The 17,465-nt window shown below is 37.4% G+C and overlaps 1 protein-coding gene across 1 annotated transcript; it reads left to right on the top strand.

The window, feature by feature from the left end:
- The first annotated feature begins 11,997 nt into the window (after positions 1-11,997).
- LOC141633466 (NEP1-interacting protein-like 1) lies at positions 11,998-14,175 on the top strand. The gene is made up of 5 exons (XM_074445929.1): positions 11,998-12,467; positions 13,009-13,187; positions 13,411-13,494; positions 13,614-13,781; positions 13,888-14,175. The coding sequence occupies exons 1-5, from the start codon at positions 12,314-12,316 to the stop codon at positions 14,008-14,010; spliced, it is 708 nt and encodes a 235-aa protein (XP_074302030.1). The 5' UTR covers positions 11,998-12,313; the 3' UTR covers positions 14,011-14,175.
- Positions 14,176-17,465: the final 3,290 nt, after the last annotated feature.

Raw genomic sequence — 17,465 nt, 5'->3', positions numbered from 1 at the left:
TGCAGAGAGGATGAACAGAACCATTGGAGAAAGAGTTCGTTGTATGCTCTCTCACGCAAAGCTACCTAAATCGTTTTGGGCAGAAGTTATGCTAACTGCCGTCTACCTCATTAACCGATCTCCTTCCGTTCCTCTTGATGGTGATGTTGCCGAGAGAGTATGGACCGGTAGAGATGTTACTTACAAGCACCTGAGCGTCTTTGGATGCAAAGCACATGTTCACATTCCTAGGGATGAGAGATCCAAGCTAGAAAGCAAGACAAAGCAATGTATTTTCATGGGCTATTCCGAGGATGAGTTTGGGTATAGGCTGTGGGATCCAGTTTCCAGGAAAGTGTTAAGAAGCCGAGATGTTGTGTTCTTTGAAGATCAGACACTTGATGATTTTGAGAAGGAAAACAAGTCTACGCCTTCTCCTGCTCCTGTCAACATTGATCCTATTTTCCGTCAGATCACTTGAGCTGATGATGAACATGTACCCGAAAATGATGGTAATGGTGATGTGGATGGTAATGAGCAGCATGTAGAACATGAGCCACCCGAAGAAAATCAACTAGCCACTGAGGAGCCTCAAGTGCCTGAGTTGAGGAGATCCATTAGAGATCGAAAGGCCTCAAATGCATATCCACCTGACCAATATATTCTTCCTAAAGGAAGAAGAGCCGCATTAGCTGAAGGGGGAGAACCAGAATGTTTTGAGGAGGCCATGTCTGACGTACACCATAAAGAGTGGTACAATGCCATGCAAGATGAAATGAATTCCTTGCATGAGAACCACACCTTCGAGCTTGTAGAGTTGCCTAAGGATAAGAGAGCACTTAAAAACAAATGGGTGTTCAGATTGAAGATGGAAGAAAATTGCTCACGTCCAAGGTACAAGGCAAGGCTGGTCGTGAAGGGTTTCAATCAAAAGGAAGGTGTGGATTATTTTCATATTTTTTCTCCGGTTGTGAAGATGTCATCTATCCGAGTTGTTCTTGCTTTAGCTGCTAGCATGGAATTGGAAATTGAACAACTTGATGTGAAGACTGCTTTTTTACATGGAGACTTAGAGGAAGAGATTTACATGGAGCAACCGGAGGGGTTCGAGGTAAAAAGTGATGAGAAGCTTGTTTGCCGTTTGAAAAAGAGTTTATATGGCTTGAAGCAAGCACCACGGCAATGGTATAAAAAGTTCGAGTCTTTTATGCTTGATCACAGCTTCCACAAAACACATGGCGATCATTGCGTGTTTGTGAAGAATTATGCTGAAGGTGATTTTCTCATCCTTATACTATATGTAGATGATATGTTGATTGTTGGTAGAGATACGAATAAGATTGCTAGTTTGAAGAAAGCATTGAGTAAGTCTTTTGCAATGAAGGATCTTGGCCCAGCAAAGCAAATTTTGGGCATGACGATCTCTCGTGATAGAAAGGCAAAGAAGTTATGGTTATCACAAGAGAAATATGTAGAGAAAGTTGTGCAGCGGTTTTGCATGGACAAAGCTAAGCCTGTAACTTCTCCACTTGCGGGTCATATGAAATTAAGTAGACCAATGTCCCACAAGTGAGAAAGAAAAGGAGGAGATGAAGAAAGTGCTTTATGCATCAGCCGTGGGGAGTTTAATGTATGTCATGGTATGCACAAGGCCGGATATCGCTCATGCTGTCGGGGTCGTTAGTAGGTTCATGGTTAATCCTGGAAAGGAACATTGGACTGCAGTGAAATGGATTCTCAGGTATCTTAAAGGTACGTCTAGAGTATGTTTGTGTTTTGGCCCGGGACTACCTGTGTTAGTAGGGTACACAGATGCTGATATGTCAGGAGATGTTGACTCTAGCAAGTCGACCTCGGGATACTTGATGACATTTGCAGGAGGAGCGGTTTCATGGCAATCAAAGCTGCAAAAGTGTGTTGCACTGTCAACCACGGAGGCAGAGCCCATTCAATTGGGTTAGCTACATATATTATTATTGGTAGCTTATGTGACAGTTTCTAGTAAGGATGTCTTTTTCCGTTTTTACCTTTACTAATGTGAGGCTTCTTTAAGAAGCTACTAAAAACAATTTGAGGCCACAAAAAAAATATCAGACAACACACAAAAAACAAAAGCTTGAGAAATCTAGAGAAAAGTACCAATCCCGTATAACCCCAAAAACCCCAAATTTGAAGATTCGATTCCAGCATCATACGAGCTCGGATTGCCGCCAAATTTTGGGAGGTTGTTCATACATCCAAGGGGAAGGTTTCTGCTAATTTTCATGCCATTCGGACTTCTCTAGACTGGTATTCTCGTTCTGCTTTGTTTGTGTAGTTTTATGTTTGTATACCGCTACTTGGCGACGTTTCTTGCGATTTATCGTGTTCTTGAGTTTGTGGCTGCCTCTAGTAGTGACTAGGGAGGACTAATTTATGTACCCACTTTGATTTCTGTTGATTAGTGGAAGGGCTTGGTGTCGGCTTACGACATCCGTGGTTTTTCCCACATCGGGTTTCCACGTAATTCTTGTGTCTTGTTTTTCTTAGCTACTATTTTTTTAAGTTGTTTATTTGTCTTAGTATTGCTGTCAATTTCTTGTCAAAATTGCATTTTGGTTAATTTCCATCTTACGACACAAAAAAGGGAAAAGCTGGTGTATTAGTTTTTTCCGCTGTGCATTTGTCTGCTCTGCTCCCTTTTCCCAACACTTATTACTCCTTCCGTCCAGAGGAGGGGACCAATTGTAAGATGACAAGTGGACCAAATTCAATGTAAATGATAAAATTGCTAACCAAATGCAATCCTAAAATAGAAAGGACAACAATTAATTGAGACACTCTAAAATAAAAAAGGACAACAAATGACCGGGATGGATCGGAGGGAGTACTAATTTACTACGAAGTACGCATAAGTACAGCTGTCAAACTTCAAATAAATTCACACCATTTTTTTCAATATGGTATTCCTCTCATTTTTCATGGAATAATACCTCCATTCTGTTAATTTGTTTACATTTTCTATTTTTTAAAGATATATTTTGATTAAAGGTAAATAAGTGATTGAGATTTGAGACGAACCGAGTTTATTAAGGAGACAGGAGTAATAAGGTACTCATTACCTTCAAAGTCTAATACCGAGTAATTGCTGTAAAACTACTGGGTGATTGTTCTAATTTTAAATAAATTTTTTATTGTCACATGGAAGAAGAGATGGAATGACGACTCAGAGTAGATCATGGCATCATGCAGAGGATTAGTTTTTGTTTTGGTCAATAGAGATACCTTATGTAAGATTCATTAATAAGTCAACTGAAGTAATATGCATGAAAACCCAAGAAGGTAATTATGCATTTAAAGTTATCAAGAAGGTTACTTTTACCCTCAGAGAGAAAATATGAAAATATAAAGAAAATGGAGAGAGTATATGGTAAAGAGTGGAAGAAAATATCAGTAATTATTGGGAGGTTTTGTGTAAAGGAATTGTAAAAACTTACATGATATGTATATTTTTTACAATAAAAAACAACAAATTCTATTGCGAAAAGTTATGTACTTACAAAAACGAAGTGTATATCACGATTTTGAGTGTGTATAGGCAATGTAATGGTGGATATGTATGTGCACTATGAAATAAAGTTTATACGAATATTCATTTGCAAAAATAATGATACTTAAAGCATTTGCATAATAAAAAGACGTCAGAAAATATAAAACATAATTCTTTTTTAAATATTCTCAAATAATATTGTATACCTCATTCATAAAACATTGTTTATGTATACATAACCATCACTTATTACTTATAATTAAAATTAAAACGATATGTATTCATTTAAAAATAGTTTAAAGTTAAACCTAAAATATAAAAACTGGTCGCGCAAAGCGTAGGATACTGCCTATATATATATATATATATATATATATATATATATATAAACTGGGTTAAAGCGTTGTGGATGTGTCACGTGTCAACCCAGTTTTAAATACAAATATTAATTACAGCTGAACATTAAATATAAACATAATAAATGCTGTATAAATCTCAGCAAAATATTAATTATAGCTTAATAAATTTTATTATAAAATTACATTAAATAATTACGGTGATTTAATTCTAAATTTATGAAAAATTTATTTTGATAAAAATCCTAAAATGTAAAATGATATATAGTTTGAGAACTCAATGTTGATTGTTGCATTATTCAAATAAATTTTGTTTTAATTAATATGATATTTGCTCAGCCACAAAATAATTTCTAAAACGTTGATCATCATAATTAATTATCACTTATTAGTTTTAATTAAAATGGTATGTATTTTATTTTAAAATAATGAAAATAAACCTAAAAAAATTAAATTTGAGAAAAATTAATTTATTTTTATTTATAAGTAAAAATATTAAAGGTCATATATAAATTATGTTATTTTTCTTCAATTATAATAATTAAATTTTAAAACAGGTCGCGCGAAATGCGGGATACTACCTAGTGGTATCCTATTTTGTACAAAAACGAACCACTTCAAGTCAACGATTATAATGTTCAATTATATGCAACATACTCCATATTACTTTTTCATAAGCACTTTAATTTACACTATTCTCGTCCAAAATGTAATTGTCTTATGCATTTTTTTTTGTGATTACTTGTTCTTTTTTATTTTATTTTTTAAAAAAGGGTTGCCATTATGTGTGTGTTTGGCCCAATTTTTCAAAGTATTTTTTGGCTAAAAAAAATAAATTGGTGAAACACATCATTATTTAACAGTTAAAAGTAGTTTCTTAAAAACTCAAAAATCATCTTTTTACCCATAAAATGGAAGCACCAATTTGTTGCTTCTAACTTTTGAAATCAACTTTTAAAAAACTAAATTTTAGAAATAAAAGATCATTTTTAACAACACAAACTAGTCTAAACATGCTATATTATATATTCACAAAATTGTCTGATAGATTTAAATCACAACTATCACATGAATATATAATGCCAAACCTTTTTGAAAAACAATTCAATCACAAAAGAAAATGCTAAGACTATTACATTTTGGACAAGAATAGTGTAAATTAAAGTGCTTATGAAGAAGTAATATGTTGCTATATAATCCAACATTATAGTTTTTGTGCTTTATTTTTGTACAAAATAGGGTACGTTATATGTAGGTTAGTTACGTTAATGATGAAAAACCATATGTCATCAGAATGAAGACCGCTACTGAAATTATATTACGTCGAATCTTGAATTATAAACTTATTTATAATGTACGGCATTGCACATTTAATAACACTCATTTAAATGCTAATTTATCCAATAATAACGCTTGCTATTATGACCCGTGCATTTTTTACACGGGTTTAAAACTAGTATACTATAAATTACGTCTTTAAAACACTCTTATAATGTTATCCATACCTTTCAAACCAACTTTCAAAACGACATTGATCATATTCTAAAAAAATCATATTCTAAAAAAAAAAGGATTATTTGATAGGAATAATCCATACTATCACTCATCTGCTCAAAATAATCCGAACTACATATTAACTTAAAATAAACCTAACTATTGATACCATTCTCTGAAAATAGACCGACCTAATTTTTACCTGTTATACCAGGTTAAAAATAACTTGATGATGACATGGCATACAAAAGTAAAAATAAAAAATAAAAACCTAAATCAATCCCACATATCTCCTGTTCATCTTCTTCAAGCCATCTCCTCTTCATTTCTCTTCTTCGTCTCCTTTTACATAGGTACATCTCCCTGATTCCAACCCACATTTCCATTCTCAAATGACCCACCTTATTCAACAACTAATTATTCATTTCATTCTCAACTTCTTTCAATTGCAAAACCTTTAAATCTGCTCCGTTAACCCACAATTACACCATCCTTAACAAAAACCCACATTTTAAACTTGAAATCGACCACCATCATAGATCTGAGGGCTCTTAGGTGGTTAGGGAAGGAAGGCGACGAAGGTAAGTGGAGCTATTGATGGCGAGATGAGGGGTCAAAAGACGAAGGTAAGTGGAGCAAGGGGATTTTGTTGGTGATGGCGATGCATTTTGTGGTGGTCGGAAAATGTGGAAATATATTATACGATATTATACGGATAATATATTTAGCATATCCTTCCTCATTCTATTGTATATATTGTTGAGAAATATATTCTTGTAATCTATTAGTTACCTTACTTGTAGGAGCTCTCTTAGGATAGTTTTGACTACCTCATGTATAAAAGCTATTGATGTATTCACGTTTCATAACTATCAGAATAATATTCTTGGCTTTTAGCCTTTCTCAATTCTCTTTTACAGTTTATCATGGTATCATCGGAGCAGGTGTGATCCTTGCATCCGTCACAATTAAAATTTCCAACATTCAATTCAATTTACCATAACCAATGACAAAAATCGGAGGGAATTCTGGTTTTACCGAAGGTAAGGGAACGGGCAATGGGAATGACAAACCCATACCACTTTCGTCTCCCCTGTTCCTTCATCCCTCCGATAGTCCGAGTCTTAAATTGACTCACACGGTTTTCAATGGCGACAATTATCCCCTCTGGGCTGATGCGGTACGCAACGGGCTTGATGCGAAAAATAAATTAGGCTTTGTTGACGGTACTGTTTCTAAACCCGAGGGATCAGAGGACGAGAATTATGAAGTTGTCGCGTGGCGTCAATGCAACGCCATGATCCGGGCTTGGTTACGCAACGTGATAGACGAGAAGTTGCACCCCAGTATTGCTTTCACGGCTCCTGTGCACGAGATTTGGACAGAGTTGAAGGATCGTTATTCGGCGGGGAATGCTCCCCGCGTTCATCAGCTTAAAGGCGAATTGATGGAATGTCGTCAAGGGAATCGATCCGTCGTGGATTATTATACTCATCTAAAATCTATATGGGATGAGTTAGCCAATTATTCTAAGGTTCCTGCTTGTAGCTGCGGTGCCGGTGCTGCGTTTGCCAAGGACAGAGAGGAAGAAAAAGTGCATCAATTTGTTATGGGACTCAATACTGCCTTGTATGGTCATCTTCGATCTAATTTATTAATGGAGGATAACCTTACATCTTTGAGTCGTGCTTATGCACTTGTTTTAAGGGAAGAGCGACATAAGACGGTTACTACAATTCGTGAAGACCAGACTGAAGTTGCAATGGCTGCACGAACTAGCGGTAGTCGTGGCAGGGATGCTCCGGTACTGGAGGAACCGAAAGAGTATGAGCCACCACGATGCACTCACTGCAAGAAGTGGTATCATACTGAAGAAAATTGTTGGGAGAAACTTGGCATCAATGGAAGAGGATGAGGCAAGGGCAGGCGAGGTGGACGAGGCAGCAGCCGTGGTGGGAGAGGCAGCGGCAATACCACTCCAAACCAGGTTGTCAATGCTGCGAGCACAAGTGCAAGTACAAGTGAATTCTCCAAAAAGGATTTCACGGCTGAAGAAATAGAGCAACTACAGATCCTACTCGCTGCCAAATCTGACGGTAAAGAAAAACTAACAGGTACGAACCATCTTAAAATACATGAATGGATGATTGACAGTGGTGCCTCACACCATATGACGGGATGCCGAGAATTGCTTATGAATCAATGGCAGGAGGAACCGTCTACGATAGGTTTACCAGATGGGTCAACTATTCTAGCGTGTATTCATGGAACGGTTTCGTTGAATAAATCGTTTGAGCTGAAGGACGTCTTATATGTTCCAAATTTAACCTGTCATCTTATTTCAGTAGAGCAACTTATTCGTGAAAATAATTTCTTTGTGATTTTTAATTCTAATTATTGTATAATACAGGACCAGTCTTCGAAGACGGAGATTGGGAGGGGTGAGCAACGTGATGGCGTCTATTACATGACACGAGTAGGAGAAAAAGTGGGACGGACAACAGTTGATGATGGACGGATTTGGCATCAGAGATTGGGTCATCCTTCCAGCAACATTTTTCCATATTTACGTAATTTAATTGCAAAACCTTTATCTTTTAATTCCACAATTGTTTGTGATCCTTGTTGTCGTGCTAAACAGACCCGTTCTCAGTTTCAACTTAATAATAAGAGGCATGACGTTTTGTTTCATTTAATTCATTGCGACATATGGGGGCCATATCATGCTAGTAGTTTGTCCGGGGCACACTATTTTCTGACCATTGTTGATGATCATAGTAGGAGTGTTTGGGTTCATCTCATGAAGGATAAAGGGGAAGTTGGTGATTTAATGAGACAATTTTGCAAAATGGTTAGTACACAATTTGGAAAACAAGTAAAAATTGTTCAAAGTGACAATGGAAATGAATTTCTTTCGGGTCATTTGAGACATTTTTATAGTGAAAATGGTATGTTTTTCCAAACTAGTACCATCGATACCCCACAACAAAATGGGCGGGTAGAACGTAAGCATAGACACCTCTTAGAAAAAGCCCGGGCTCTTCGATTCCAAGCCAATTTACCCATAGAATTTTGGGGGGAGTGTGTCCTAGCTGCAGCCTACCTTATCAACCGTACCCCAACCCGAGTTTTGGACGGTCGAACCCCTTACGAACTCTTACACGGACAACCACCCAACCTTGACAATTTGAGGGTCATGGGCTGTCTCGCGTATGCTCATAATAAACAGCGACCGAAAGACAAATTTCAAGAGCGAGGGACACGGTGTATTTTCATTGGGTACCCAAAAACACAAAAGGGATGGAGATTATATGATTTAAAAACCCATCGTCAATTTGTATCTCGTGATGTCCGATTTTATGAGCACGTGTTTCCCTATATTATTTCCAATAATATTTCCCACGAAGGGCAGCAAGTGACCTTGGATGAACAACATGATATTTTTACTGAGTGTGATGTTGGACAAATGAATTGTCACGAAACCATAGACAATTCCAACTCCGTTTCCGAGAATGAGCAGCACTCTGTTTCCGAAACAGAGCAGCTGAACAGTAATACAGGCGGTAGTCCGAATGCAAATGTCGAGGGGAAGAATGCTATCGGTGTCGAAGGAACACAAGACGAATTAGTGGAGAGTGAAGTACCTGAAGAGGAGCTGAGGCTTGGAAGAGGAGCAAGGCAAAAGTTTGAGCCCGCTTGGCGAAAGGATTACATTTGTAAATCGACTCGTGTCATGTCCACAAGCAACGCTCACACATCCCAAACTCCGTCTTCCACGAAAGGTACTCGTTATCCAATAATTAATTATATCACAAGTAGTTGTTTTTCAGTCTCTCACAGGAATTTCATCGGAGCCATTGATGCCATAAGAGAACCGAGAAATTACCTTAAGGCCGTAAAGAAGGACGAGTGGAAAATAGCCATGGCAAGCGAGATTGACGCACTAGAAAAGAATGGTACTTGGCAGATTGTAGACCTTCCTAAAGGAAAAAGACCAATTGGGTGCAAGTGGGTTTACAAAATTAAGCACAAAGCCGACGGTACTATCGAGAGATATAAAGCGCGTCTAGTAGCACAGGGATTCACTCAAATTGAGGGAGTGGATTATCATGAAACATTCGCTCCAGTGGCTAAGATGACCAGTGTCCGACTCCTATTAGCTGTCGCGGTGGCAAAGAAATGGCATATAGCACAATTAGACGTGAATAACGCTTTTCTTCACGGTGATTTAAGTGAAGAAGTTTACATGAAATTGCCACCGGGATTCGAAGCTAGTGGGTCGGGAAAGGTGTGTCGCCTCTTGAAGTCTCTTTATGGTTTAAAACAAGCCTCGAGGAATTGGTTCGCAAAGTTGACGGATGCGTTAAAAGGTTATGGGTTCACTCAATCAATGGCGGATTATTCGTTGTTCACAATGAATAAAGACAGTATTTTCCTCGCTATTTTAATATACGTTGATGATATGATTGTGGTTAGTGATGATACTCGAGCTTGTGACAATTTAAAATCTTTTCTCGATCAAAAATTTGGCATCAAAGACCTTGGCAAGCTTAAGTACTTCTTGGGTATAGAGGCTGCGCATGGTGCATCGGGCTTATTTCTTAGCCAACGGAAGTATGCTATGGAGATTATTAAGGAAGCTAAGATGGAAGGAGCCAAACCCGCCAGCACTCCTATACCCTCGAACCATCAGCTCGCTCTGGCCGAAGGGGATATCTTGAAGGATCCAATGGTGTATCGTAGGCTAGTCGGCAGGCTTGTCTATTTAACTATCACTCGACCCGATTTGGTGTATGTAGTACATATTCTTTCTCAGTTTGTTCAAAGTCCACGCAAGAAGCACTGGGATGCAGCATTAAGAGTAATACGATACATAAAAGGCACTCCAGGAAAAGGAATTGTGATGGGCCGAAATTCGACCTTTCAGCTCCACGGATATTCGGACTCCGACTGGGCATGGTGTCCTCTAACTAGAAGGAGTTTGACAGGGTATTTTGTTTCATTAGGGACCACACCAATTTCTTGGAGGGTGAGAAAACAGCCCACGGTAGCTTTGTCTACCGCCGAAGCCGAATATAGAGCAATGGCGGCAGTCACACGAGAGCTTATTTGGATAAAACCTTTCCTCGGTTCACTCGGCATTCTCCACAAGCATCCAATGCAAGTTTTGTGCGATAATAAGTCGGCTTTACACATTGCTAAAAATCCAGTTTTTCATGACCGCACAAAACACATTGAGATAGATTGTCATTTCATTCGGCAACATTTGGTTAGCAAAAATATTGAAACTATCCATGTTCCGAGCAAAGAGCAAATTGCGGACCTTTTCACTAAAGCACTTGGTGGTGAAGCGTTCGCATATTTACAAGGTAAGTTGGGCATTCGGTTACCCAATGCTCCAACTTAAGGGGGAGTGTGGAAATATATTATACGGATAATATATTTAGCATATCCTTCCTCATTCTGTTGTATATATTGTTGAGAAATATATTCTTGTAATCTATTAGTTACCTTACTTGTAGGAGCTCATCTCTTAGGATAGTTTTGACTACCTCATGTATAAAAGCTATTGATGTATTCACGTTTCATAACTATGAATAATATTCTTGGCTTTTAGCCTTTCTCAATTCTCTTTTACAGTTTATCACAAAAGATGAAAAACGAAGTCATGGTTCATTAATTCTCCTTATATAAAGCTTATGAAGAAAGGCGTGGTATTGCGGTTTGGTTGTGGCTATGCACTAGGGTGGGACAATTCAGTGGTTTGGTGCATTGCGTGGCAGAGTGAAGCTGACTGGGTGGTTCTTGATGTTTGGTGTTTGGTGATGGTGGGGTTAGTAGGTGTTCGGTGTTTGATGATGGATATTTTTTTTGGTGATGGAGGGAGGAGTAAGGGGATGAAGGTTGTGTTTGGTGGTTTCAGTGATTGATTGTTTGGTGTTTGATGATGGCTATTTTGTTTGGTGATGGAGGAGTAAGGGGATGAAGGTTGTGTTTGGTGGTTTTAGTGATTGATTGTTGTAGAGATTAGATTTTTTTTTTTGAAGTGTTACCTAATGAACGGGTATCAAGTCACTAAGTGCATTATGAGAAGATGAAGTTAGAAGTATGGTTTATTATGAGATTAAATGAAGTTTGGATTATTATAAGAAGACTGGCCATAATTTGAATTATTCTTGTAAAATAACCCAAAAAAAAACCAATCAAAATTTTTATTTGCTCACACCACAACCTAAACAAATATCCTACATTTTTTTTGACAAATCCTACATTTTGTAAGATAAAATTTGTCCTCAAACCCAAAAAACTCCTACTTATATTAGTCCAAACGTATTTCTCCAAATTAGCATTAAATGGTTTCTCAAAAAAAAAAAAAAAAAATTAGCATTAAATGGCAACCAAATCAAAAATTCATTCATATCGAAATACATCATTCCCCTTTTATACACCTGCCAATAATCATATGTTCTAACCTAATTATAATTCTACATTATAAAAATTTGTTATTTTTATGGTACTTATACAGACGAATCAAACCAGCTTGCGCATGACTATATCTTCTGTTATACATATTGCACGTAATATTGTAAATTCTTTTTCTTTAATAAATAGTGTCGAAAAAAAGAGAATAATATGTTCGGATATGTGAATGAAGGGACTAGGGGATTTTGTTCATTCAATTCTTTCCTTAATACACACAAATTACAATCGTACATCATTATTGAACAACAAGAAATAATCAACAATTAACATTCATATAAATTCTGGTTGGTGAACATAGTTTTCTCTTAGCAACTTAGTTTTCTTTCTTTCTTTCTTTCATTTTCTTCTACTCTTTCCTCCATAATTCCTATTAATCTCTTTCATTTCAATCCAAAAATCCCACCAATTATTTTCAATTAAATCCCAACTTTTTATTTTTATTTCATTTATTTTGATTTGGTTTTTTTAAAAGATGGAATTTTATGCATACCCATCTCAATCTATTGCAAATTCTCCCTCAATTTTATCAAATTTGGCTGATAAAATTAAAGGAATTCTTAATTTTGCAATTTCTGCAATTCTTGGGAATCTTTTCTCTGCTTTCTTCACATTCTGCTTTGCTTTAGGTTTGATCCCTTGTTCTTGATTCAAAGTTTTCATGTTTTTTTATGTTATGTGTTGATTTTTAGCTTGTTAGAACATAATTATGATCTGGGTTATGCTTAAATCTCATGTTTTTTAGATATTTTGTTTGGGTTAAACATGGAATTTATTAGTGTAATTGTTATTATGTCGGGGAATCAGGATTTGTAGTTAGGGGGCGAAAATTATTAAAAGAATAAGAACTAAAGAAAAAAAATCGAAACTTTCAACTGAAAGTTTCAAAATTGCTAGCCCTTTAGTTCTGCCACTGCTTTGTACTCCCTTCGTCCCATTCATTTGTTAACCTTTGATTAAAATCCCGCTCACAAAGGATATAAAAGGTAAACAAATGACTGGGACGGAGGGAGAGTGGTTTGTTGGTCTTATAGAGGTTGATATTGCTTGTTGTGACAGAAGTTTGTGGTATGCTACCTGGATTTTGTTTGTTTTCGACTGTGAAATGATTGATTAAAAATATAAGATGATGATAATAAGAAGAGGAAATTGTGGGATGTGTGAATGCAGTTGGGACACTGTTAGGAGCAATGACTGGAGCATTGATAGGGCAAGAGACGGAGAGTGGTTTCGTGAGAGGAGCTGCTATTGGAGCCATCTCTGGTGCTGTTTTCTCCATTGAGGTCTTTGAATCATCTGTTGTCCTCTGGCGATCCGATGAATCTGGCATCGGCTGTCTTCTCTACCTGGTATTCCTTCTGAGTTCTGCCTTTGTTTTTGTATAAAGTAAAGTGTAGTTATTTTGTCAACTTTGTGTGCCCTGCTAGAAAGAACAATGTGATTTCAGTATGGTGATCCAATTTTGACTTGTGTCGAAGAATGAAATTCGTGTAAATGCATTGATTCTTTTCCGGTTTATTAGTATAGAATTTTTGGTTGTGTGAATTAGAATGTAATTTGTGGACTTCGCAGATTGATGTTATTGCAAGCCTCTTGAGTGGTAGACTTGTACGTGAGCGAATTGGCCCGGCCATGTTAAGTGCAGTACAAAGTCAGGTAGCATTTATTTCCAATGTTTGCTAGTCATGGAAATTGTATGACTAATACATGCACATGGCTATGGGCACATGCGGATTATGATTGGTTTTTTTGTTTCCGCTTCTTGAATGGGTCAGATGGGCGCTGTTGAAACAAATTTTGAGGAAGTAACCAATATCTTTGACACTGGTGGTGCGAAAGGTTTATCGTGTGATTTTGTTGAGAAGATACCTAAGATCAAAATCACAACGGAGAACAACATGGATGCTTCGGGAGAGAGAGTGTCTTGTTCCGTTTGCCTGCAGGTTTGCTTATTTACTGATTATATGTTATCTTGTATGACTTGTATGAAATTTTTGCTGTGCTGAGACTGTTTACCTGACGTTATTTTTGACCTTGATTGCAATTCAGGATTTCCAAATTGGTGAGACGATCCGGAGTCTTCCCCATTGTCACCATATGTTTCACCTTCCTTGCATCGACAAATGGCTGCTGAGGCATGGTTCCTGTCCGTTATGCAGACGAGATCTATAATGTAATCATTTCTTGTACAATTTTTGACACTACTTGACCCGATTGGAGTGCTGTTTCTGTTCATTACACCTCTATAACAGCCCCATGTAGATTAATTTATAGCTTGTTCTCTTTGTACTTGGATTAATGTTCATATATAAAAACTAGAGTGGATCATGCTCCTCATTTGCCTCGTCTTAGACCAGACACTGTTTCTGTTTTGATATTTTGCTTACTAGATCTGTGAATGTGCCAATACTCAAGGGACGTCTCAATGAGTGATGTTCGTGAACAGACTTTGAACAGAGTCCTAAATCTCCTCCACATTGTAACCGAGGCCAAGCGAAAGGAAGCTCTAGACATGACAAAATTGACCTGGCCTGAATGAACCGCCCGTACCCGACACCCGAACTGAAGACCTCAGCTTGACCCATAACCCGATTTGACCCCACTCGTATGCCTACTATTGTACACCGATCATTATCCCTACATAACTTGATAATAGTTGACTCGAAAATGAAGTGAACCGGCCCAACCCGAATTATTGCAAACCCGAACTCAATCCGGTTGACCTTTTTGCGAGGTTTTCGAAGATGACAGTATCGAGCACTTAAACTTCAGCCAATTTAATAACAAAGGATAAAGAAAAATATCTAGGTTCCTCATTGTAGATACCATGATAAATTAATTAGAAGAGAAATGATAAATACAACCCAATGGGTTGTGAACTAAAAAAGAAAATAAATACTTAATATATGCATTAACTGCATTGATTCATATGTAATTTATTCCCTAATTTCTAAAGTAATGATGTCAGAAAAACAGATTTAAATAGGCTAGTATGGTTGTAGAATTAATGATTTAAATGGGAATAGAAAGATATGGGCATCAGTGTATCACACCATGGACTGCAGTTAGAGCTGGCAAAAGCTGACCCGACCCGAGGAATCCGACCCGATCCGCCCGAAACCCGACCTGCTACAACCCGAAAATTGGGTGAACCGAAACCGAACTGACCCGACCTGATAACCGATATCAGCCTTATTTTCTACAACTCGAATCCGACCCGACCCGACCCGTGACCCGATATTTTCTCAACCCGATAGATGACCCAATAATGAACTAGTTTCACTTAAAACTACAATTAATACACTTACCCATTATTTAAACATAAAATTACTATGTAAAACTAAATATATAAGATAAAATATATGCTAATAACTGTGGACATGGGCCACCCGCGCTGCGCGCACCCGCGCGTTGGTTTCGAGGCGACGACACTTCTCTCACGGAACCTTGGTTTGCCAAAGCATGTCATGGGCCTCTTACCGATTTTTGAGGCATTGAAACCGGTGAAAGGTTAAATAAGCCTGCATTTGTAAAGTCGCCACCAATTTTTATGGAAAATTGGAACCGTTCGAATACCTCGTGCCATGTCAAGGCACAAAGTAGTGACATAAACACTAAGAACTCGTTACCCTTAGCATTCTATATCTAGAATGACTCTCGAAGATGCCAATGGACACGAATGTCCAGAGATAACTGGAGTAAGGGTGAGGGTACGTATTAGGAAGCTCTTTAATCGAACACCTAATCCCGCCCGCCTCGATAGCGGGGAAGTTGTTCATATTTGATATGGCGTCGATGTAATGCATGCAATGCAACAAACAATAGATTAGTCCTAACATGTGATATTAAACTAAGTCGGTTAACACGTGTTTTAACAAACAATTGGGTCGAAGTTGGAAGTTAGATTAATTACATATGAAACATACAATATAAATCATACATAAATAATAATTAAAATTACAAATATTACAATGATTACAAAGCTTATTTGATCTACGTCAAAAGCACGCTCAAAATGGGATTTTGAAGAGGAAAATAAAGAAAATAAAATTAGAAATAAAAGTAAGAAAATACGTCAGATTAGGAGCGATAATACGATTAATAGTTGATTTAATACGTAATTAGGAGCTACGTCAAAGCGAGAAAGAGTTCAGGGACAGAAACCAACCCAGAACAGGCGCAACATCTGATGCGTCCTCTTAAAGAGGCGCAGCTCTTCCTGCGTCTATTCTTGAGCTGGGCTCCGTCTTTGAAGTCAAAACCGTGGATTGTTAATGTTCATTGGTAAATTTATGGTTGATTATTGATATTAGAATTGAAGTAGGAGTGGTTTAACAGATTACATGCATCTGGAACCGTCATAAAACGAATTAAAGGTGAGAATATACAACGGTTTACATGATTATGCGATGAACTCGTGTCGGATTTAATAAGGGAACAAACTTGAACTTGAAAACGAAATTGGATCAAATAAATTGAAATCAAACAAATAAAATTATATACAAAGGATGAATTCTAGAGACTTGATATGAACAAATCGAACCTCTAAAATCCGGGTTTGAATAAGATGACGAAAACCCGCAAATATTGATTATAAGAGATTTAAGTTGATTTAAACTTTATAATTTGAAAGGATTAATTAAGACATGATTTATGTACTGATACGAACAAAAGAAACGAAGAAATAAGAAAAATAAGAAAGATTGAAGAAGGTCGAGGAAGAAGAAGAAGAGAGCGAGGCGCAGCCCTAAGAAAAGAGGCGCAAAGATATGTCGCGATTCTTCGAAGAGGCTTATTCTGCCGCTGCGTTTCTTCTCGACGTCAGACCTCCGCTGTTTTGTAAACACGGTTTTAAAAGATGGTTTTTAAGACGGTTTTGAATGTGCTTTTGATATAAACCTTACTTCGTGATACAAAATAAAAGTACAATAAAGTAAAATAGGATTTACACCCTCAGATTTACATGTTTGATGAAACGAGATTGACTAAAGTTATCGTTTAGTGATTGCTCGACTCGAATATGCGTGGAAAGTGCCCTTGTTAAAGGATTTAAAAGATTGATTAGATTGATTAAGTGGAGTTGGTCAAATTGGTCGGTCTATGCAACGTGACTGGGTTTCAGAATGATCTGAGCTTACATGGTCGATTGATAAAGCACGTAGGCGTCGAAAGCAAAAGCGTGGTCTAGAATGCAAATAGAGAAGAGAAGGGCGGACACTCGCGTGCCAAATATGGAGACCGAAGGTCTCTATTTATACTAAACACACGAAGGAGTTTAAGAATGACACGGATACAGAAACAAATCACGGAAATATTCTGAAAAGCGTGAAAAGAGGGCTGGGGAAGAGGTGCAGCAGCCACTGCAACTTTTGGAAGAGGCGCAAAGACCGCGTCATTTCCCAGCAGGTTTCCTCCTCGGCAAGAAAGATTTCCGCGTTTTTTATGAAATTTCGGTAGATATACACTTCCTTATTCCGTGAAACACAATATACAGAAGATATTTCCTTAAAAATATTAAATTTAATTAGGAATAAATATCCAGAGAATTCTAGAACACTCCGGAACATTCCGACTCGGCATTTAAACGGTTTCTTCGAAAATGAAGCGGTTTTTGACCCGGACTCCAA

The sequence above is a fragment of the Silene latifolia genome, chromosome Y (assembly GCF_048544455.1).
Source record: "Silene latifolia isolate original U9 population chromosome Y, ASM4854445v1, whole genome shotgun sequence".
NCBI lineage: Eukaryota > Viridiplantae > Streptophyta > Magnoliopsida > Caryophyllales > Caryophyllaceae > Silene > Silene latifolia.
The sequence above is the reverse complement of the archived record's forward strand: the minus strand, read 5'-3'. Positions and strand labels throughout refer to the sequence as shown.

What these genes read in the sequence shown, in the direction of transcription:
- LOC141633466 (XM_074445929.1), top strand. Translation starts at nt 12,314, where the DNA reads ATGGAATTTTATGCATACCCATCTCAATCTATTGCAAATTCTCCCTCA. An exon ending in TCGGCTGTCTTCTCTACCTG is followed by an intron (nt 13,188 to 13,410) that starts GTATTCCTTCTG and finishes TGGACTTCGCAG; the next exon opens with ATTGATGTTATTGCAAGCCT. An exon ending in CTTGTTCCGTTTGCCTGCAG is followed by an intron (nt 13,782 to 13,887) that starts GTTTGCTTATTT and finishes ATTGCAATTCAG; the next exon opens with GATTTCCAAATTGGTGAGAC.